The sequence below is a fragment of the Aulonocara sp. 'chitande type north' Nkhata Bay genome, linkage group LG11 (assembly GCF_057382095.1).
Source record: "Aulonocara sp. 'chitande type north' Nkhata Bay isolate Kocher_YH1m ecotype deep benthic linkage group LG11, A_spYH_male_GT1.1, whole genome shotgun sequence".
NCBI lineage: Eukaryota > Metazoa > Chordata > Actinopteri > Cichliformes > Cichlidae > Aulonocara > Aulonocara sp. 'chitande type north' Nkhata Bay.
In genome coordinates this window covers 37,414,142-37,438,850 of record NC_141354.1, presented here as the reverse complement: position 1 = coordinate 37,438,850, position 24,709 = coordinate 37,414,142, and the positions used below count along the sequence as shown (strand labels likewise).

General features: G+C 40.7%; 1 protein-coding gene and 1 long non-coding RNA gene across 6 annotated transcripts in view; one reads left to right on the top strand and one right to left on the bottom strand.

Moving 5' to 3' along the window:
* Positions 1-24,403, bottom strand: part of LOC147319736 (uncharacterized) — a 46,916-nt gene extending 22,513 nt beyond the window's left edge. The window contains exons 1-2 of the long non-coding RNA XR_015131576.1: positions 24,099-24,403; positions 1,966-2,111 (exon numbers count right to left, since the gene is read on the bottom strand). This is a non-coding gene — a long non-coding RNA (uncharacterized LOC147319736). The remainder of the gene's footprint in view (positions 1-1,965; positions 2,112-24,098) is intronic.
* Positions 1-24,709, top strand: part of gabbr1a (gamma-aminobutyric acid (GABA) B receptor, 1a) — a 130,975-nt gene that overhangs the window by 24,377 nt on the left and 81,889 nt on the right. For all 5 annotated transcript variants that reach the window (XM_086312473.1, XM_086312470.1, XM_086312469.1 and 2 more), the window contains 3 exons: positions 1,996-2,181; positions 6,524-6,541; positions 24,222-24,382. In XM_086312473.1, coding sequence (XP_086168599.1) covers positions 1,996-2,181; positions 6,524-6,541; positions 24,222-24,382 — 365 coding nt within the window. The remainder of the gene's footprint in view (positions 1-1,995; positions 2,182-6,523; positions 6,542-24,221; positions 24,383-24,709) is intronic.

Below are 24,709 nucleotides of genomic sequence, written 5' to 3'. Positions count from 1 at the left end.
TGATATGTTGTTATTAGTAAGAATTGAAAGGTTCACAGCTGTGTAAATTAGGCAGATGTTAAATGTGTGTACTCTCACCAATATTAGCGGCTCATTCACAGCACGCAGCGCCACATGTTTGATTTAGCAGATTTTTGCAATGCCTGATACTCTTCCTGACGCAGCCCTCAATGTCGGATTTGTTTCTCCACACGGGGATGAACTGGGAACCTTCTGCTTGTTAGGCACATCTATAAACCACTACACTGTAGAGCCACTCCTCAAGGCTGTTTCTTAATATTAGGCTTAAGTTAGCTAACATTTACAGACTGCTGAAACTACTGATGAAAAATATATAAATATCACAGGTTTTACTCCTTTCAAATTGACACTGTAGGTGCAGCAACTAAAAACCTCGAACAAGTTTGAATGTCAGTGACCTCGACCTCAAGGTCAGAGGTCAAGTTTTCTGAAAATCAAGTCAGTGTGATAACCTAGCATAGGATATCCAAATTCATAGCACAGGTGCCACTGGCAGCATCTTTATAATTCTGCCTCTGGAATTATAATAATAATAATAATTATCCAATTACTTCTGAAAATGGGCGACTTTGTATAAAGAGGCTGTGTCTTCTAAACAGAAAATGAAAAGGTTTTATAAAACAATTTGACTTAAGGCTGAAAGTCGGCACGTTTGATTTAAATCCACTGCAGTGGTGTACCGAGCAAAATCCTGACTGGAGACATACACAGGGAGATTTGAGAAATACAACAACGCCCTATCTTGACTTGTCAACATGTGTTGATTACCAGATATGTGAAAAGTCGAAGGAAAACTGGCTCTTTTTTTTTTACTTGTGCCTAATCAAAACTGTAAATACGAGAGTGACTAACAGCTTTATAGCTGTGAGTCAGTGACACCGATGTTACTGAACCCGATCTAAAAATTCTCAACTGCAGCTACCAAATTCGATGCCACAGAAATGAAGCACAACAAGCCTCCATCTATTTTAATCATAGCGGCATCAGGGAGACTCTTTACTGAATGAAGGTCGTGTTTTAATGAGCGACGAGCTCTTTTTGCTCCTTTAATTGACTCGAATGAAGCAGTTAATGTTTTTTATGTGAACGTTATCCTGAGTGGAGATGGCTTTCAAGCTTGGTAACACATTATAATCACCGTCAGTATTTACAGTAAATAAACAAAAATATAAATGAACTACATTTGAATCAACTATCAGGCCAAACAGTGAATTATTTTAAAAACAGAGCTCAAACAATGCGAACAGGTACCGAAGCTTGTTTCTGTTCATCTGCGCCATAGACGTTAAATTCTTGAAGCGATGTTTTAAAAACTGTTAGAAATCCCATTATTGTGATTTCATGCCCCAATAATTTAATGTGACTGTCTCTTGAATTTATTAATTTATGAAGGCTTAAAATTAGTGCAAAACCCCCAAAAAACATTTAGAAGTGCCAAATTTCAACGCACCTCTAATCTGAAAGAGGCAGAAATATTCATAGCATGAAGGAAAGCTTCGTTATATATGTATGAAAGTAATTGACCAAACAGATCACGTGATTCTGAGGTGGAAATTCACTGATTTCTTTGCTTCCCATGGTGGATCCACCAGGTTTAAATAAACCATAATTATCCTCTGAGTGTCTTTCAACCCGTCAATTTGGTTTTCGCATTACTACTGTTTTTCACTCTTCCTGCTTTTTTAAATCCTGTTTTCAGGCTTTTTACTGATAAACCTCAGTACTGAACAGCAACCCCATTAAACAAGGAGAGGAACTGAGCAGTGAACGAAGCGGAGCGTAAATCAGCTTAGAAGGCCGAGCGTTTCCCCGGGAGCTGGTAGACAGAGAAATGGAGCTGAGGGTTAAAACTGGACTTGGAGGCACCCGGTTGTGCAGACAATGAATTCATCTCCCTTTGAGCAACATTTGTGCAACTCCTTCTTTGTGTATTTATGGATTTACCTTTCCATAACTCCCTCTTCTTGTTTCCAGTGCTGCTGTGCCCGCGGGTGTGGACGTCTCTGGAGAACGGCAGGGTGACGGCGAAGCCTCCCGGGCCCCCCGTGGAAGGAACCGTGCTCCATTACAGCTGCCACGCCGGCTTCATCCTGGAGGGCAGAAACATCAGCCATTGCACTAAGCTGGGCAAGTGGGACGCGCCTAAACCCACCTGCCTGTGTGAGTGTCTCAGAATATATCAGGTTTTCCATTATACTGCGCCTTCTAGCAGAATTAAGATAATTATGTCATATAGTGGGATGCCATTTTCTGTTACATGAGAGATTCAGCGGGCGAAGCAAGCCGACTGACAACAAAGAGCGTAATTAATGACACTGAAACTATGACTGGAGCCATGACTGGAGTTGCAAATGATGGTGATGAATCATAGTAACAACTGGAGGCTATAATTTACTCAGTGAGGAAAAATATTGAGCCTTTATTGATATTTTACACCTAAAACAACAAATTGGTTAATAAATAGAAAATTAAAACAGCAGCTGCTTTGATGGCAAATTAATACATGGTTTCTGCAGTAATAAAAGAACACTGATGTATTTTAAGACCTCAGGAGGAATAAAACTAGGTCTAAACAACTAATTATGTGAATAATATTCAGGCTTTAATAAAGAATGATAACTGGGTCATTCCCTGGAAAACCAAACGAGTGCCAAACATGGAGCGAACCACAGCTAGAGGATGAGGCTGGTAACAAAATGTAGGCGCAAAGGAGGCTTTTGATAGGCTGTCACCTGTCGCACGCGTGGTCATATAGACCTGGGAAGTTTACACAAAATTGACTTTTTAAAGTTTTCTCCAGTAAATGAATCAAACATCCAGGACACCGATGCTTCTTTCTGTTCCAGGCATTAAATTTATGCAATTTAATAAAATACAATCCATGACATTAATGCTCACAGCTGGTTACAGGAATCAATCAATCATGAAATATAAAATACTTACGGCCTTATTTAGGACTTTTTAATGAACTGGCAACCAGTCTCTGGTTCCAGCTTCGCTAAAGAGCAGATTAAATGCTTTTTACACTAATTAGAAAATCTTTATATTGACACACTACAGGCAAACACAGCACTGATCCATTTCAGGATTCTGACTTGATGCTTTCAGGCTAACAGAAACAAACTATACAGAATATTAGGCAGGCACTTGAATATTTGTTTCTGTAAGATTCGAGCTGGATATTCAATCTCAGCTTGGTCATGTGACATTTTGTACTTTGAGTAGTGTTCATCAAGCTTCAGTTTATCTCATTTTTTGCTAATCAGCAACTTTGTTATCTAGAACGAGCAACTTTTCATCCCCCTTTAGGAAGTTTTTCTCCTTCTCAAAGGCACGTAGTGAAGAATCTGCAGCACTCCTCTGCAGCACAGCTCTCGCAGCCATTGCTCTCCCGCTGCTCTCCCTCTCTGTTCTCATGCACAGCCTCTATGTGGGAGCTGCTGCTGTGCAAAGTAAGAGACTGTCTGTAGCTTCTAATTTTCCCTGTCAGTGATAATTTTACATGTAAATACAGCTGAAATCACAGCACAGTCTTTGTACATCACTCGTGTAAGCTGTGATTTTGTCAGATTATGTCACAGTTATAAAATCTGACACGAGCTCTTCCACCGAGGTTCTTTGTTCAAGGTAATTACAGGCTTTTTTAAAATGTCGAAATACTTAGAATGCTTCTCATCCTTACTTGTCTGCCAGGCATCCTTCTTGCTCACCGCAGTAATAATCATGCCTCAGTAAACCTCATGTTGCAAACTTTGTCACTAGATTCAGCAACTCTTATACCTGCAAACCAAAGTTTTTCTTCCTAATAAGCAAAAAACTGGGCACGCTCAGTGAGACGGAGGCAGACCCCCCGAGAAACATCATGTTGTCTCTGAGTGACTGTCGAACAGCTGTTATGGATTTAGGTGTTTCTTTTACCACAGTTTGTCTGTTAGACGTTTCTGCAAATCAGTGCAACTATGTAAAATATTGAATTGAGACATTCAAATTTTACCTTTAAAAATATAAGCAATTAGCTCAATAATTGTGATAATACACAATAATCCAGCAACAAATAATAATGTAAACATGAATACTATTTAATGGCACTATGTGTTTGCCTTACACTACTGCTCCCTTCATCTATGATGCATATTCTAAAATGGTGTAATGCAAATTGCAGTTTCCAATCATCTCTGCGGAGCTGTTTTCATTCCTGATGGGAATTTTAAGGCTGATTTAAAAATCACATATTTTAATATAATCGCTTATATTTTTTCATCTTTCAGACACGCAAAACATAAAGAAATTATGTTCAATTATTTATTTACCGATTTATGCTTTGGGTGACTAAAAACACAACAGGGAACTTGCAGAGTGCCCTCTGGTGGACAAACTATGCAACATCAGCGGTCATGGAAAGGAAGAAGGGTGTTTCCCTCTGTCACAGGAAGTTTAAGTCCTTGAGCAATTTAAAAGCTGATACTGTTAGATGGGTAGATAGCTAATAATAGCTAACAATACTGGCCTACCAATAAATTGCTTGGGCTCTTCTTTTCGTCGTCATTTTGGGTGCCAAGTTCTGGCGGTGTGCTCTAATTCTGGTAGTTCACCGCAAAACATTCAAATTAAAGCCTGTAATGAAAAAAAAATCCCAATAAAAACAAAACTTACATGTATTTGTGTTCTTGGAAGTAAAACCTTGAAAAATCAGACCAGGAAACATTTTCATAATTAAAAATATCACAGTGGCATAAGTAATAAACAGCTGGGGTCATAAATGGCTCTACTTGGTCACGTGAAGGTTAAATAGGATTTTCCAGATCCCATAAAGTTGATGTGACAGTTTATTCATCACTCAGCGCCTCCCACCTCCCACCTGATCAAAGTACACAGGGGTGGGTTGAAATCTGGTACTTTTAGCTACTTTATTTTTTCCAGCATCTTTGATCCCTCATAACTCCATACGTACAGCAGATAGCTGCACAGTCCTTTTAGGGCTGAAAGCCTCATTTAAACTGTCAAAACCCACAACCAAATCAAGTTTACAGCCACAAATGGGTTTGTTATCGTCAGCACAGCTTTTTCTCTAACCAGTGATGAGCATCGTATATATCAGAGGCAAACTGCACCAGTTTAACTAACGTCTGTGATGTAGAAGAACAGAAACAAGCACCGGTACCCTGGATGTTGATTTATTTTCTGGTCATTTACTGAAGAAAAGTTTAAAAAGCATTCTGGGTAAACTTTCAAGGGTCATCTAATCACATGGCAAAGGTAGCTGCGCTGGTTGGAGCATCTGAAAGGTTTCTTTTTGATATCAGGCTCAACTTGTAGCAGCGATTCTTTGATTCCTTTTGAATCTTTTAGCCAGGATTCCTTCTGAATGATTCCTTCTGAATTATGGCTGGGAGATTCATTAAATATACTAAAGGTATTATACCAAGAAATCTGCTGATTTTCAGTGAGCAAGGTGGAAACTTTTTTTAATATACAGATATATACTCTGGCCTGGGGGTGAGGACAAGCATGCATGTATTATATTTTAATTTTCTCCTGAGTGTCTCTTCCACAGAATCGCTGTAGCCCAGTATTTTACCACTGCTCACTTGGGTTTCAGTCTGCCTCCCGAAAATAGGAGCATTAGGCTTTAAAGATGACAGATAATTGCAAACACCTGCTCTCCCATCAGTGGAGCACTGTTGCTAAGCAATAAATAATGCAGCCAATCACAGTGGAAATCCTCAGAGGGTCGTCTGTACCGTTGGCACGGGCAGGTAAAGCAAATGACGTCCTGTACATGAAACAACAGTCAGGAATAAAGAGCCTGAGTGGGTATTAGTGATGTCACTGACGCCCATCAGTGTTCTCAGTTACAGCAGATGGCGTGTCCGCTGTCGGAAAAGATTTGTTCAAATTAGTGCAAATAAATGAGGATTTTGGAAACAAACACACACACGCACACACACACACATAGATGAAACAAACAAGTGAAGGAAACAAGATGCCAACTGGTTATCAGAGGAGTTGGCATGGCAACGAGTAAAGTTGCTATGGGAATGGTAGTATTAAAAGAGATGAAAGAGGAATTATCAGCACAGTTGGAAAGTAGGGCCCTTATTGTATAATCCCTAAAAGTCTAGATTTAGAAATGCTGACCTACATGTGTGAATGCTTCAAATAGACTGAAAGAGCATTGAGACAGTGGTTTGTGTTGGGCCTTTATTAAATGAGGTTTATAGGTTTTCTGTTGGGTTTTATATGCTATGTGTTGTTCATACTATTACATAATAGGGACTTCCAGCCAGGCATTGCTGCTCAGCATAAACCTCTTCCAGACCCTTTCACAGGATAACTACGGTGTTGTATTGCTGCCCCCTAGTGGAGCGAAGTAACATTGAACGCTTTCAGTTAAAAACTTTTTTTTACCCACTCTGTTGGAGTATTTATTGTAACAAAATAAAAATCTGAATATATTTGTAATCAATTCTTCTTTTGTCCTTTTTCTATTTCCCTGCCACAGATGACAGAAACTACACAGGTAAGAACTTATTGTTTCCTAATTTTGTGATTTTGAAATCTGTTAACCTCGCTCAGCTCAGCGATGACCTGTTGAAGGTTACAGGGTTAGATTAAGGTCACCGAGTCTCAGTCTTTTTCTGCTGTAACCTTTATAACCTTCCTAATTTTATCAATCATTAACACTAACAAAGGAAGATTAATTTTACTTACTAAAAGTTGGCATTAGCCAAAAATAAACACAACTTATTATCCATTAAAAATCCTATTCATGCAGCCTAGTTTCACTTTGTTCTGCACTCGTTGCTCCTGCCCCATCTGTGGCTCTGGGCAACAGTTGTGAGAGTCACCAGGATCCCGTCCACTCCTTTTTTATGGAATTTTTGCCAAATGGAAAAGCTGACAATAGAAGAACTCTTTGCTCAAAATGCATGTGTAACATTTTAGCTTCTAGTATCTGAAAATGTGCCAGGCAGCTAGTCACCTCGTGGTTGTTAAGAGAGTAAATGATAAGGACAGATATCAAATCTATTCAGTAGTGCAACAGACAACCGTCACCTCAAGATGCTTTGTACTGTAAAGACACTGCAGTGTTTGAGAAAAAGCCCCAATGATCAGCCCCACCCCCACCCTTGAGCAGCATTTAGAGACAGTGGTGAAGAAGAACTCCCTTTTAACAGGGAAATATTTTAAGCAGAACCAGCCTCGATGATGGGCCGTCTATCGATTTGTCAGGGGGTCAGGACAGAGAAAAGAGAGAAAAATCCCAAAACAGACAAAACACAAACTGCAAAAGACCGTAAACAAAAGTCACATGACTGCATATTTTGCAGAGAAGCACTGTTCAGTGTCTGAGTCAAGCAGCAGCAACTAAGAAAACTGATCCCGCCCCAACTGTAAGCTTCATCAGAAAAGGAGAGCTGGAAGCCTAAAAGTGCCGAACATGTCTGTCTCCTGAATCCAGACTAACAGCTATGGGCTCTCCGTCCTTTTCTACCTTTGGAAACTCTGTGAAACACAAATAAGCCAGCAGCCTGAAAGTGAAGTCAGATAATAGTGTGAGGTTTTTAAGATACGACGGAGCCTGATCATTCAGGACTGTGTGGAGAGAGTAGAGGACCCGAGTGCAGACAGAGGCAAGTAGACAAAACTGAACTTAACAAAAAGCGAGCCTTTATTTAGGGCTGAAAACTCAAGGAAATACAACAAGGCTAAACTGAGGGAAAACCTGAACGTAAACTGGGAAACTATGACTCTCACTGAGACTTTATACTACGACTAGACAAGATAACAACTATGGCTTGACTGGGAAACTGTGACAAAGGGTAGGGAGGGTAACACAGACAACGAGACAATGAACACAGGAAGACCGATCTCCACAAATGAGGAGATCAGGGGAAGTGGAGACGTATGAGCAAACAGCTGACTAGAATGAACATAATGATGCCACAGTGGAAGTGCAAACTAAGCACATAGAACATGGAAACAAAACTGTCAAAATAAACAGGAAACATGATGAGATGCAGACACGACAGGAACTTGACAACAAGAACCACAGAGACATGAAGCAGGGAGACTTAGAACAGGGGAGAAGACACAAAAGGATCCACAAACAAAGGACAACAGCAACCTGTGCATTGTAGAAATTACTCAGATAAACTAAACTGAAACTAGAAAACCAATGAATAACGAAATACAATAAAACTCAAACACTGGGCCACATGACCCAGTACCGTGACATAGAGCACCCTGACATAACAGGTTATATCCCGATCCAAAATAACAAACCAATCACCATAGCAAACACGACACAGGTCAGCTGTGCAAACCCAGGCCATGAAGCTCCCGACACACAGCCTTTGTACTGATGTTCATGCTCTGCAGTTACTGAGTCAGCAGAGAGCTGGCAACACGCTGTGACCCTGCTGTGTAACCACCGTGGTCTTACACTGCTACGGATCCTGAATGCTTCCATTGTGCTATAATACTACTTACAGCTGATCATGGAACAAGAAGAAGAGAAGAGATGTCATATGGTGATTTGTTCGAATGATCATTTACAACAGCGGTCTCCAACCCCCGGGCCTCGTGAGTCGTTTGGTACCGGGCCGCGAGAGTAGAGGCTCAGGTGTGAAATGTATGCTTTTCAGGGTTTTCAGCGTGATTTTGTTATCGTTTTTATCGTTAACTCGGTTTTCCTGGGTCTTTTCACGTGTGTTATGAATAAATCTTCTTTTTTTCGGTACTAGTTTTGTTTTGTTGTATTTTGTTTTGTATTTTTCCGCGACACCTTAAAGGCCGGTCCGTGAAAATATTGTCGGGCATAAACCGGTCCGTGGCGCAAAAAAGGTTGGGGACCGCTGCTTTACAAGATGCTTACGTTCAGTGATCTGTTTAGAACAACCACATTCTTTCACAAATGTTTGTAAATAGTGACGCAGATGACGTAACATTACAGGGAATCATTCGGTTATTAAAATGAGTATATATACTATTTTATAATTAGCTTTGTAATGAAGCCCATTAAGCATTTGAAAACTCAACATGGCCGTGAAGAAGCTGAACTCTGAAATTACTTTTTTTAACAATACTGTTCATTTCAGTCACATCTCCTGTATAAACCTCTGCACTTTGATCCTATTGATCTCAGACTCCTGCAGCCATATGCTGAAGTGTCCTTGGGCAGGGCACCGAATCCCAAATACCCTCTGATGCATCCATCTGGGTGTGCATGCGTGTGTCTGTGGATGCAGCAGTTTAAAAAGTGCTTTGAGTGCTAAAAAAATTAAAAACCGACACATCATACAGTCCATTTAGTACACAAACAGATTCATTCTTCCATTCTCATATTTAGCCTACCCCAACATCTAACTATATCTACACACTTTATCACCTTCCTTTGTGTTTGCAGTGCATCCTTCCAGTGTGACATAGTGTCTGCTAGCCTGAACCTAAATATCCTCCATTGTCTTTAAAAATAAAATTCTCAATAGAATAATCTTTTCCTTCTAATCCTTCTGTAAGATGAGCACAAACAGAATAGATGTAAAGTTGTGCAGATGTTTAGCGACATAAAAGTGGACACTGAAACACAGAGCCTCTTTGGAACGTTGGCAAAAATCAGTTTACATCAGATAAAATCAACTTTTTAAATACATGTCAAATCATCACAAATATGCAGTGTTTCAAAGAGTAGACCTCAAATCATAATATATTTCATAAACAGACTTCCATCTTTGATCTCCCGTCAGTCCTCTAAGTTTGACACCAGGCTGCGGTGTGACTTCTTCACCAGAAGAGGGCAGAAGAGATCTTTGAGAAACCCCCCACACTCGGGCGTGTCTCCATGTGGGGCAGCAGTGGCCTGAAGCACCAACAGGCGCTTGTTCTAACTGAAGGTTTAAATCCCCACACCAGCTGGAAGATCTGACTTGAGGGCATGAACAGCTTTGAACAGCTTGTCCAACTCAATATTTTTTTTTTTTACTGCTGTGATAAACAAGATCATAGTTGAAGCTGTAAACATAAGTTGAGGAAGATAGTTTTCATATCTTATATCAGAAAATGCACACATTGCAGAGCTCACGGGCTCTGCTCCAGTTTCCAACGAGCCAATTACACGAAGAAAGGTTCTGAGTAAATCCTTCATTTATGACTTTGAGGACGGTTTCATTTGCTCATTAGTGAGGAAGTATTTTCTCTCATCTAAACGAACCCCCCTGTGTCTTTGCTTAATTGTAATTCCAAAGTTTTAATGGAAATTATATTCTTATTAGTTTGTTGCTAATGACTTTTTCTATGCCCTCTCTGAAGATTCACTTTTTGAAAATGGACAGGATATTACAGGGATACAATATTAGAGGGATGTTCTGCTCACGCCGGCCCGCTGCTACACACAGCGTTACTTAAACACAGAGTTTAAACTGTGCAAGTTCACAGCAGGTCGTTCTCTGAAAATAAACTAATGTGCTTAGTCAGCCTTCCCTGGTAGAATAAAGGGTCGACGCATCTACAAGAAGAGCCACTTGATCTGACCCCTGGCAAGAATCATGAATACATTAGTAACTGTTGCAGGATGGTTCGTCCTCTTGCACAGTTATGTCACCACATTAGGAACTGGCCACGCTTTCAGACTGGTTGTTCAACCTTTTTTGTCTGGTGTTCTCCCAAACACCTGTCAGATGGACTCCTCCATCAACACCTCCTCTCCATAAACTGTCAGTGGTTCATTTCTGTACAGGTACAATGCTGTGCAAAAGTTTAAAGCCACCCCTCATTTCTTGACATATGACATCCAAAGAGCCAGTCTTTGTTCCTTTTAGGTGCTCGTGAGCAGCATCCAAGCAGAGAAAGGTACCTAACTCGAAGGATAAACCGGTGGTGTGAACATAAAAGAAAATTTTAGCAAAGAACACATTTTAAATTGTATCTTTAGGCACTTTGCTACCTGCAGCCTACGACAAAAACACATCATTTGTTCCCATTTTTGTTGAATCTATGAAAAATACCAACGGTAACACAGTTCGACAGACATAAAATTGTATCTTTGCACCAACAAGGTGATTCCAGAAGAACTATCAGCTGAAGACTTGGCATGTCACAGTATAATGTGTAGTGTGTTGTTAAAAAATTGAGGGAAACTGGACGAGTGGAGGACTAAAGCAGAAGTGGCAGGTCTAAAAAAACAAAACATTGACAGTGAATGAACAATATCTGAAAGTCGTGTCTTTAAGAAACAGGAAAAATCCATCAAAGATCTGACACAGGACCTGAGAGATGCATCGGGACCTTCGGGTGATCCACGTGCTGTTCACTGAAGCCTCATCACAAACGCTCTCAGGCGTTCAAGAAGCCTTAAGGATGAGAAACTGGGAGAAAAGACTGAACATCAGTGGCAACTGGTCTGCTGGAGTCTGATGTATCCCAGTTTGAAATTTTTGGTTCAAGTCGTGATCAGTGTGTAAGGAGGACGTCAGGAGAGAGGCGCACCAGCGAGTGTCTATGAGGGAGGTTCTGTCATGGCTCGGGGCTGCATTTCAGCCACGGTGTTGGAGATCTTTTCAAAAGTGATGAAACGATGAAAGCAGCGAAGTGGCCTGAACAGAACAAAAGGCAGAAACATCCAAAGAAGAGCTTTGAGCGTCCTTCAAGAAGCCTGGAGAACTTTTCCTGAAGACTACATAAAGAAATGACAAGAATGCTGCCTCACAGAGCTCAGGCTGTGGAGAAGAAAGAAAGAAAGCTTTTTTTTTTTGCTTTTTCATTTATGTTAGCACACTTAGATTTAGGATTCAATAAATCACTGCACACAGTTCCTATTCTGCCAGAAATGAAGGGTGGCTCAGTGCTTTTGTACAGCATTTTTTTAATGCTAATAATGAGACAAGTCGGTGCTTCCTGAGGAAATATGTTGCTTAAGTAGAAAATTCAAAAGAAAAAGATTAAATTTTTTTTTAACACATCCACGGATGAATATTGGTGGTGAGCGTTAAAATTTGGAAAGGGTCATTTTAAAAGGACCTTATATAACTAACAGTTTAACAGTTATGATAAGCAAACTAGTTATCTTTAACTACAGGTTTGCTAATTACGTTTCTGGTGGACACTTTTTCATTATGCTACTTTTGTTTCCATTACTGCTAACTAACGTTTACACTTTTCTTTCTATTTTAACTTTCAATCACTCTTTTTAATAAATACATTTCAACTGTTAACTCTTAGTTTATGTATTAGGCTGTTTTCATCCTAAACAATTTCATGTCTTCGTCCATAACTTTAGCAAACAAGTTATAACTTTAATTTGTACGTTTAGCTAAAGAACACCATTAGTGCTTCTGAAGGAATTAAGAGCTAAAGTAGCCTAAGTAGGTAGTTTTGTCAGTTTGTTGGTCTGTAGCATTCAAGTGTGTGTTAACACAATGCCACAGTCTTCCCAGGAATGGAGAGAGCGAGCTGCATGTCCGACTCTACAGGCTTCAGTTAGCATGTTAGAATCTTACAGCTCATAACACTATAATTGGAAAAAAGGCTTCCCATTAAAACCAATGGGAGTGCTCCCTCCACCCAGTTAAAATGCTGTGGTTGGCTGCACATAAAGGACCACCATGATGTGAGAGACTGATACATGTGCATTGATTCTTTTAGTTTACAATTTAAAATTTGACCCTCAGTTAATAATTCCAGACCTTTACACTTTTAGTTTTAACACTTAAAAGAAGCAGCAATACCAACTCACTTAATAATTTTAGCCAGCTAGCTAATATGTTTATTCATGAACGACTGTATTTGTTCATTCAGGCTTTTTGCTAACAATGTTATGCACACTGTTATGAAACATCCTTACTTTTCTCTAATACCTTCAACTTTGGTGAGCTTCTTAACAATTTTCTGCACAAACCTGTTCAGGTCCACTTAATTCTTCAATTAAACTCTAAAATATGTTTTTATTTTTTATATATTCGTTAAGACAATCTGTCTGCGTAATCCCCCGGGGTACTTATACCTCTAATTGGGAATCACTGCCATAGATTCTTTTAGAGTCTGTGACAGAGACCCATAAGGCTGCACGTACACACCCTCTTCATAGTCCCACACAAACAGGATATACAACACTGAACTCTTAGCTTTATGCAGGCAATGATAGGTGGAAGAATAAGTTGCCGGTGAAAAACTTTGCAAATGTCACAGACTTAACAAACACATAATTAACTAAGCAACAGAGAAGACTGTTTCCTCAAATAGAAATTTCCATCCACTGTCTCAACACTGACCTCCTTCTAGCTCTGCTCTGTCTCCACTCCATGTGCCATCACCGCCCACTTACTGCCTCCTCAGCGGGAGAAAGGTTAATACCCTGCTCCTGTCTGAGTCTGCTCAAACCTTGTGTGTGTTTCTGTGTGTAGATGCAACAGGACTGCATCTAGTGTCTGTTACTGTTTCTCTGACAACAGTTTAACAACCATATGCGCCCCTAGAAGAAAGGCAGCAAAAACAGGGGCATAATAATCCCCGGAGTCTTTTTTAATATCATCAGATTTTAAAAGAGCTAAGAGGCTACGACATCATGATGGCTGGCTTATTTCTATTTATCTTTTGAAAACCAACAATATGCTTCAGCCCCTGATCATTCCTGACTTTTCAACGCTGTTGTGTTAGCACTTGGCTTCAAGCAAATTTGCTCCGACTGAAGACATAAATCTTTACAAATGGAAAAAGGAAAATTACCCTCTCCCTTCGAGCCTCGCATTTGTCTTTAACCATCAACAAGATTACCTGGTGAAGGGTTGTCATTTTATACAGACAAAAAAAAATCAGCCTTCACCTTTTTTTTCTTTTGGATGTGTGTGTCTTTTGATTTTTGCTGATTATTTTATGTAAACTTGTAATTATTGCTGCACAAAAACAAGTAAAAAAGTGTAATTTGTTGGAAACGATGTTCAGTGTATAAAAAGAGTGCTTTTGTAGCAGGATGGTGCAAATGGGCTTCAGTTTATTGTAATTAAAGCAAACAAAGTGGGCTGAAGGATGGTTTATGTGAGCTCCACAAAATTGGTAACACAAGTTCACTGTGGGATTTGGTGCTTTGTGATACCTATGTGAACTTTTTACAGCATGTGATCCATGGGAAGGATGGCATGAGAGCAAAGTAACAGAGAAGTTGGACTGTTATTCTGAGCAAACAGAGGTATTCTCTGAGCCAAATCAGGGGCCAGTGCATGAAACTCTAAAGCCTTCAGCGGATCAATTCATCAAGCCTTGTTCACTGAGAGACAGCAAAGTAGGTTTATCACAGATATAGAATTTACTAAATAAAGAACACAAGAGCTGAATCAGCCAAAGTCAAAAGAAAGCTGTCTAGCTGTGGTCTCAGAGGATGAGGAGCGTCTCGAAACCATTTCCCAGGAGGAGAAACGAGGACAGAAAGTCCAGTTTACAGATGAACCCTGGTAAAGATCAGTGGCAGTAACTTGAGGCTGAATGTAAGGAGAGAACGAATGATGCCAGAAAGAGAAAAGTTTGTAGCTGGACACCTGCAGTGAACTGACTCCACCCTGGCTGAGGAGAAGCAGCTCTCTACTCTGCAGAGATGTGCTCCACCCTCTGGTTTGCATTTTTGTGGGGAAGGATTTGTGCTGCAGCAGGATAATTGGCCCAATCACAGCTCAAAACTTTAGGGAAACAAAGACTGCCGCAGACTTTCCTCCACATTCGTATTACGTCAACCCCGCTGAAAGTTTATGAGTCAAAAATTCCCAACCAGAGAGATAATAAGAGAGAGACACAGACATGACACTCAAAGAATTATGAATAGAAATGAGTGAACTCTGAGGCTGTAAAGATGGTGTTAATCTCACCCTGCCTTCAAAGAGCCAATCAACAGTGGAGCTGTGAAACATATGATCTGATCATGTTGTTGCACTGACGCATTCACACAGAGGTTTCAGGTATGTGTTGGCAGCCACTGCTGTCAGTTCATTATTGTAGTTAAGAGAAGTTCAGTGTGCTGCCTATTATTTTGCTCACTTTAGCCATGATGTAAATGAGCGTGGCATTTGTTCAGGGCCTTGATTGTTGATTGTGATTGCACTCTGGATCCACTCATTAGTGAAGCTGTAATGTCACAACTTTGCACAGTAGAAACAAAAACTTTCTTTTCATGCGCGTCGGAAAACTTTTTAAGACTTTTTATCGGAACAAACATGATGACACATATTTGCAGCCTGATACCTATTGATTCACACAGGAATAAACATAACTGCCCAGAAACCTCGCTCACTTAGTCTGTCATAATATGAGGCGAATATTTACAGCCTCGTGTAAAATCGTCCTTCTTCTTTTTCCGTCTTCTTCCGTTGGAGGTAACACCAAATCAGATAGAAGTTCCCGTTTGACCCTTTTGCAGTCAGCTCTTTTTCTTTTGGTAGAATAAATTTAGTCATGAAGAAAAATGTACCTTCACACCTCATTAATGTTTTCTGAGTTACAGGTCAGTTTTTGATCCCACATAACTGCACAAGTACAGAAGACAGCCACAGGAAATCTTCAGAGATGAAAAACATCCATTTAAATGACACGTTTAAAGAAACAAATTGCAAAAAGAGCAAAAGTAGTTTAATCAAGGTGATATGAGTATGAATGTCGCTGCTCCATTACACAGCCATAAGCTACTTTCATGAGTTTTAAAATTGGATTATTATATATGATGAAATGATCTGGATACAGTTGATGAACTGTCACACATATGCTAGAACATGCTTTGATCAGCCACCTATACTTTTACCCAAAATGCACTTTTTAAACTTTCAATAATCAGAAAACAGATCAACATCTGCAATATTACACTGGAGCATTTTTGTTATTAAAGCTATAACACATCCCCTATAGCTCTCCCTCGATGTATATTGATTCTCAAAGTTGCTTATTGAAAAATTCACGCTGAACAAAATTCAGGTTGGCTGTAAAATAGATTTGGTTGCTTGGAGCTGAAATGGATTTTTCCACCTTGAAAATGTCATGTGGGCTCAAAAACGCTTGGGAAAAAAATAATGGCAATAATCAAACGGAAAACTTCATCCCACCCGTCTGCACTTTGAGGAAAAATATTTATGGCCTATTTGTATAATTTTGCATGACTTCATTAAATATACTAAAGTTACTGTTTAAAAGAAATCATGTGATGGTGAGGGGTCAGGTGGGAGTCGCTGATTAAATGATTATCAAATCATGCTGGGATAATGTGAGTTATCAGGCTTCAACAAGCTTAGACTGAACATTAAGCTTCTCATATATATTGAAATATTTTCTAGTAAATTCAAAACTAATGCAAAAAAGAAGCATTTTCACTCCCAGCCTGAGATTTGTGGATGTCACTGCAGCTGCTGCGAGTTTAGGGTTGCCCCAAAAAGTTGAGCCGCACATTTAAAAAAAATAATTTACCTCAAGTGTCACGCTCCTCACCTCATGCAAATGTGAGTTTGAGACCTGCGCATGGCAGTAATGGATTTCCAAAGCACACGAGTAGCAATATTTTGGCAGAGGAAACCTTCTGACAGTGAAGCAGAAGATATTCTAGATGTTTTCTTACTGGTATACTTATAAAAAATACACAGAAGTTATGTCCCAGTGGAATCGTTTTATAGTTAAGCAGTGGATTTATTATTCTTAACAGAATCCACTCCGCCCCGATACTCAGGCAAGATAGATTTCTCTAATAAGTGAGATGCTGCAGAGTGGAGAGAGCTGCTGCAGGACAAATTATGTAATGATGACACTGTATCTAAGTTAGTCCTTTTTACTGCCTGATGAACTACATTTTTCTAGCATACTGGCCAACATTCATGCTTCCATAAATCACGCTCTTTCAAATAATCCTGGCCGGCACTTCCACCACAAAAGGAAAAAGTTGCGCGCTGAAAAAACCGTACCGTATATCTGAAACAGATCTTGGGAATCCTATTTTCCCCGATATCGATTTTTCAGCACATCAATTTGGATTTCTGCCAGCGTAACACGTGCTCCGCAGGTGGAGGCGAATGTAATCTGTCTATTGTTAAAAAGGAAACAGTATTTTTCCACTAACACGTCTACCAGGAGGAAAACAGGCCATTATTCTGAAGGATACCCATTGTGCAAACTGCAGACACACACATTTACAGTACAAGGCGCCTCATTAAAGCAGCTCAGCAACATGTTACAGCACTCATTTCTCCAATGCAGCTTTTTCAGGCTGTGCCTCAGCTAATGTCTTCTCCCAATGTGGCATTTGCCACCATGAGGGTTGTTAACAGTGCACCGTCCGATGCTGTCACATCTTGCCTGTGTTGGCTGCAGGCTTATGGAGGGAAACAGCATATAAAGTTCACAGCTGAATAATTGATGGTGTGTTGGATGGGTCACGGGTGGCAGCGAGGAAGAGGAGGTGGAAGGCAAATGCCAGTAGATGATCACTGCACTCATGTCAGCCTGTGAGGGCTTGTTAGCAGCTGGATCTGAATAGCTCTCTGCTACACGGAGATATCCAGATAATGAGATTTGGGTAATGAACCAGGGTTATATAATAGTCATATTCCATCGCCCAACTACAGAGAGATTTTAATTTGGCCCGGAGAAATAATGGTCTTCTTCTCAATCATTGCAATGAGTCATTTTCAAAAGCTAACGCTAACATTACATTGCAATTAGAGCACTTACACAAGAAAGGCAAAAACAAGACCATAAAATGGAATAAGAGTGAAGTCAGTAATCCAATAATGCTTGAAATCGGCTAAAAGTGTCGCCACCGCCGCCACGATTTTCTGAGATTTCAGTTTAGATAATAAGCTGTTAAGTTTTAGCTCTATCATTCCTCAAATGATTCAAAGACATCGAATGATCTCCCAAAACATCAAACATTCATCTGAAAGAGAGACACAAGTAAAAGCCAGCTGAGGCCCGATTCTACGTGTGTGTTTATCATCCAAAAGGTGCGAGTGTGCGTGTCTCTGTGTGTCAGAGATACCGACAGACTGTGCTGAATGTGAACAGAGGGTTCAAACAGCAGGTGTGCCGAGCGTCCAGCCTCCCTCTCATCAACACCAGCTACATCGCCGTCACCACGCTTCTCAGATCGAGATGAAGGCAAATAAGATCAGGCGTGGTTGATGCTGCTCGCCACGTTTAGCGCTGATTTCTTAAAGCGGCTTCGGTAGCATTTTTAGACTTGATTGTGGAAGAGAAGGCAGAGCTGGCAGAGGTGGTTACAGATCAGAGTTACACGTTACTTGTGTGCTCGTCTGGCAAGCGTGGAGTGATCGATTTGCAGGTCAAACAGCATCGAGGCATAGGTTTTCTTAGGGTGAAATTATAACATTTTTCAGCTTATTCAACAGCTTTCGAAAGACTAATTCAGAGGAAAGGCCTGAAGAATGTCCTGCTTATACCTCGCATAATGATTTTTTCAGTCTCTCTCTATATAATCTACTGCTTATTTTTTCTCTTAATCTTCTGGTCTGTAAAATGTCAGAAGAGGTGAGCAGCTTTCCTGAAGCCATGACATGTCTGGTTTTGTCAGACAATCAGCCTGAACCCACAAAAATATGCTTATTAAAGATAACAAAAAGAAGCAAGCCTTCACCTGAAACGGGCGTTTTACCTGTTTTGGTATTTTATATAGAAGTGCAGCTACAAAAATGAAAGAATATGATCTTCATGAAGAGGTTTGTTGCATTAAACTGAATTATCCCAGATCTGTGATTTAAAAATCCGATATTCTGATATATCAGTCCATTTTTTTCTTTCTAATACACAAATCACAAAGAATTTCCAACATTTGTTACGTGTAGTTTTGCATTTACTTGCGTAGCGGCTGCCGGACGCTGCTCAGATCGGTTGTTGCCTTTGTGGCATTCCACACACGCGGCTGCCACAAGGACGCTGCAGAGTTCCCTCTGGGCAAACAATGCAATGTCAATACTCAAAAGGTGTTTCTCTCATCTCTTCTTTCCTTTTCAGTTTTTGTTTATCGGCTGTTATAAATACAGATACTCATAGATTGGCGCATAGCTAATATTGGCCAATAATATCAGCCTGCTGATAAATTGTTTGGGCTCTACTTTTCTGTAATGGAGATTAACTTGCAGTCCTCCAAAATGCCAACAGCATACAACTCAGTGTCGCTTAAATTACATTTTACTGTTAAAAAAAAAATAACACTGGTGCTACTGTCCATTGCTACCTCGAATTCTGACCTCAAAACAACGCCTCCAGCATTGCCCTCCATCACGGCTCCTTCTCAGTGCAGAAACCATCCACCTTCTCTGAACCTCTCAAATACAGCGACGACCAAAATTGTCAGAATCAGATCGAGTTCAGATCAAAACTCCAAGTTCCTTCCGGTCTCTTGTGTCTTTCTTAGTTCCAGCACTTCCCTTCTTCCTCTTGATTTCTTTGGGCCAGTTCCACAGTCGAGGCTGATGTTCAGAAACACCCGCTGCTTGAACTCGGGGAAAAGCTCATGTTTCACTCTAATCTAAGCTGCTGTTAGCTGTTGATTTCTGAGTTCTGCTGTGCAGCAGAGGGAACTCTGTGGCTTCGTTTCCTGCGGTTATCCTCAGGAGAGCCAGTTTCATCACAGTGTTTGATGATTTTTGTGACTGAACTTGAAAAAACCTTCAGTCCTTAATGTTTTCCAAATAATTGACCTTCATTTCTTAAAATAGGCTAATGATGGACTGCTGTATCTCATTAAGGGACCAGGACTGTTTTTTCCATGCAAACACTACATCAGCACAATATTCAATCATTCAGGAGGAAAAAGTTCCACCTGTTAACCTTTGAAAAGGTTCAGCTGTGAAGTGGTACACATTCGAAATGACAAACTCATGAAGCTGGTTAAGATACTGACAAATAGATGCAAAGTGGTCATTGAGACAAATGGTGGCAGCTTATCTTGGTGCTGCCTCTGAGACACTGTTGTTAATCACATAAAGCCAGACGCCCCCCCCCCCTGTTAAGGATAAGTGGAAGAGAATGGATAGATGTGTGGACATAAACCCAAACGTGTTGTTTAATTGAAGAAATGCTTGGTTTTGCCCGACAGCGCAGCGCAGCTATTCTCTAACTTAAGACTACCGTGACCCATTTTGAAATCTGAAAATCTTCCACCCAAGCTTTTAATCACAACTCTGATCATGACAAATCTAAGATGAAGTGTTTTCTCTGTTGTCTTTTCATTGTGATCTCCCTTGAAAATCCTTGAAATTGTCCTGGAATTACCACTGATGAGGATATTCTTAAGTCTAAACTCTGCAAACCATCTCGTCTCTCTGGCAACGACACCATATCCCCACACGCCGTCACAGGCTGGACGACTGTACGGTCACACATATAAACACACTGAAATTCATTTGCTTGTCCAGGCTGAATCTCTGAAACAGCTCCACCTCTGCTGCCTGATGCTGTAACTGCAGCTCCATTCAATTCTTTAACTCGATTATGAGATATCCTGTTTTAAATGTAACTGTTTAGCTGGCAGATTTAAACCATTATTACTATCTTGTTATTGCTGTAAATGATTTCTAATGGCTCACCTACATTTCATTCAACATCTACAGCTGTGGCTCAGACTTTGGAAATGACCAGTGTCAGGAAAAGAACAATAGAGAGAGAGAGCATAGCCTCTAATGAGTTTTAACAAACTTGCGATGTGTTGTGTAGATGTCCTTGTCGTCCCTTTGAACTCAACTACAAATCAGTCAGTTAACCCTGCAGTCACGTTGCATTTGGTTATGATTTAGAAAGCTGCAACACTACCAGCTGCTGACACTGTGGAAACAGCTCTATGGTCAGAATTAGGGCTGAACGATATATCGCATTTGCGATAATATCGCGACATGATCAAGTGCAATTTTCTAACCGCAAAGGCTGCGATTATACTCTGGACATGTCCAAATTCATGGGCTGCATCCTCCTGAGGCCGCATTTGTAGACCGATTACGTCACAGCGACGTGCCGAAGGCTGTCCAAATTACTACCATATCCCAGAATTCATAGCGCGGCCCAGCCAAACTCCAGTTTCCAGCAATGGCGGCCGCTACTAAGTTTTAAAATTACTCATACTAATCTTTCTGGGTCACAAAATAAACTTTTAACATATTTTCAGGCGAGAAAGTAGTTGTGTAAACATCAAATATCTGCTCGGTTTATCAAGATATCCCATATTTGCAAAAGTGCTTCGACGTTTTCAGAGGCGTCTGCTACCCACCAGCTCGACAGCTAGCCGGGAGCTCGAGGGTTACTGATGCGGCCGAGAACGGCACAACTCCCGGCACATCATTTTCAGATCACCGCGGAGTTTCGCTGCTCGGGTTAAACGTAATATATAAGTCACTTAGACAACCTAAAAATGTTATTGTTGGGCTTTTTTCAGTGTTTTGTTTGTTCGTGAGTAAATCGGTTTGGCTGAGATTAAAGTTATTAGATTAGATAAAATAAAACTTTATTAATCCCCCGGGTGGGTTCCTCCTTGGTTTTCACACAGCTGACTAAACGTCAAACAGAAAACTTATTAAACAGAAGTATGAGACAGTCGAGAATTTACGCCAGTGTCTGGTTATATTTTAGATAGCAAGAAGCAGACGGCCGAGTTTATTAAACTCCACCGAGACAGCGGTGACGCTAATCAGAACTAGCCTTCTGATTCAGAAGGCTAGACCGTCCAATTTCACGCCTTTAAACTTTAAAGGCGTGTTTGTGTGTGTGTTTATACAATTGCTATTATGTTTGCACTTTATGTGTAATGTTACTGACTGCAGAGATCAGTAAGATGTGTGTATTTTTTATTTATTAGTTTTATTTATTTAATATTATTTTTTAATTGAATGACTGTCTAGTAGTTCACAGATGTCGAAAAACTGAGTGTGGTAAAGCCACTGATTTTTTTTATGTATATTTCTGCAATCTGCACATTGTACTGACTTTCATTTTAATGTTTACACCAGGGTTCCTTGTCAGCACTTTATGCTCAGATGTTTGTAAGCTAAAAATAAACTATTGTGTATGTTCAAATATACTGTTGTGATTGAAGAAGTTAAATAAAAATGTCAGTCATCAATTCATGCATCACCTCATGTCATCATAACAGAGGTCTGTCTTCCAGGAAAGAACAGTTTAAAATTAATGTAATATAGTATTGGCCATACTATATGATGTATTGCTTGTCTTTGTTTAATAATACAGAAGACAAAGACCTTAAAAAATAATCGCATATCGCATCGCAATCGCAATATTGGGGCAAAAAATCGCAATTAGATTATTTTCCATAATCGTTCAGCCCTAGTCAGAATATCCAGAGACTTTATAGAACAACAGTATATATTAGTAGTCTAACTATGATGTCATACCAAAGTCACACTATTGTGTTGTCATATTATCCTATAAGATGTAATGCTTTTAGAATGTGTAAATAATATATTTCCAGTGCTTTGTATCCTGCTGCAGTGAGGCTTTGGTCTTATGTTGTTGTTAGTGTTGTGCACTCTGAAGGGTCGAGTACGGGATCCATGGTGGACGTTATTGTGACATTACCCAACCAAACTTTGATTGTAGAGACCGCACTATTTACCCATACATAATTTACTGTTAACATTCTTTTTAACATATATTTTAAAATCGTTTTTGAAGTAAAAACTGAAAATGATCGAGCTTGTGACTAGAAGTTTTCTTTTTTTAATATTGTGTGAGGGTAAACTGGAAACCTTTGGACTGATAAGATGGTGTCACCTTGGCATTCTCAGAACTGTGCTGGGAATCTTTTATTGACATTTTTATAGACTAATAAAAAAATCAATTAATTGGAAAAAAAATAACAGGCAGATTATTGAATAAGGCTTCGCTCAGTGCATCATTAAATCTAGACGTGGAAACACTGGAACGTTAATTATATGTAACCTTGACATTTATGACTCTACAAGAACTCAGCGCAGTTGAGAAAAGCGGCTGAAATATAATTGAATGCCACTGTGAGTGGGATCAAACTGTGCGGACATGTGACCACGTTCAGCAGAGCCACTCACTGAAAACTAACCCAACAAGTTTGTTCTGTTTTTATTGTGTGAAAAACTGAAGCGGCTCACGCTGACACGAGTTAGCTCGTTATATTGATCATATATTGCCTGCCCGGACCTCCTGTAGGCTACCTGTTAAATACCAAAGCTTGTTTTTGGCCATTTGTGCCGATGCGTTGATCAGATATTGATTATGGGCGCACATATGCAAGAAATGCAAAGCCAAAGAATGCGCGTGTGTGCAGTGGAAGCAGTGCTGAAGTTAAAGTCACCGTGCAAATGTCAAAATCTTTGAGGTTTAGCCTCTCTCTCTCGCTCTCTCTCTCTCACTCACTCTCAGAGCTCGTGCAGGCTCGCTCTCTCTCCCCTCCTCGCTCTCTCCTCACACTCAGCCAGCCGGTGCTGCAGTGGCTCAGTCGCAGAGCGCTAGCGCGGCTGCTTTTCCGCGGTAACTCGTTTCATCCGTCGGGACACGACTGCGTCCACGGATCGTAGATGCAGCCCTCCGTTTCCGCCGCTTCGTCTCCAAACACGCACCCGTCCGACCCGCTTGACGTCTTCCGCGCGGACTCGGCGTCTCGTTCGTGCGTCCCGATTGCGTAAAAGTCGTAAGTAGCTAAGGGACGCGCTGTCCAATAATCTTGATCGATCGCAGGCCGGAAGCACGCGTTAGTTTAGTTTGGACAATTGTGTCGATGTGCGCGGAGATAGAAAGTTGACCGCGTTCTCACATGATCGCCGCGAGCTCTGCAAAGTAAACGACTCTGTCCCGAAAATATCCAGCATGCAATGCATAATTAATCAAGCATTATGCACAAACACACGCCGATTAATTATTTACTCGATCTGCTAAACACTTGCAGTTTAAAGTAAATAGGTGTCCGCCACAGTATCTGCAAAGCGCAACATAAAGTCCAAACACACTCCAGGGCGGCCGGACACGTGTTGAGTTCAGTGTACGTTTAGCTGTGGGATTGTTCAGAACAGCCCGACCTTACAGCTGCAGCACCGGGGTCAAGCTGCTCCGGTTCAGCTCACCTTGAACCATGCTGGTAATGTGCACGAGTCCTCCGCGGGCAAACCGCCCAGCCCGAGGCCACGCGGCGCTCCTCCGGGCATCTCTCATAATCCTTCTCCTCCTCTGGCCACGGCCGTCTGCAGGCAAGAAGAAGCTGTACATCGGAGCGCTGTTCCCCATGAGCGGAGGCTGGCCGGGCGGTCAGGCGTGCATGCCCTCCGCTCAAATGGCCCTGGACCTGGTGAACAACAGGAGCGACATCCTGCCCGACTACGAGTTGGAGCTCATCCACTACGACAGCATGGTGAGTGCATGTGGAGGAGAGTCAGAGGAGGTGCGCACTTAAAGTGATGTGTGTGTGTGTGTGTGGTGTCAGCCCCTGAGGGATGTCATGATCTGCCTCTCAGATTATCACGAGGGCTCTTGTCATTTTCTCAGTTCTGTGAGTGTTTTGTTCAATTCTTTTCTGATGAAAAACAGAGAAAGAAATCCTGGCTTTTATTTCCAGTTTTGATTGCAGATTTATGAAATTATACTGGCTGTCTTTTTTATTTTTTAGGATTGCTGGTTTTCTCCAAAGTTAAAGATCATTAGGAACTGCTTTAATGATAGCTCACCTCATAAGGAGAGG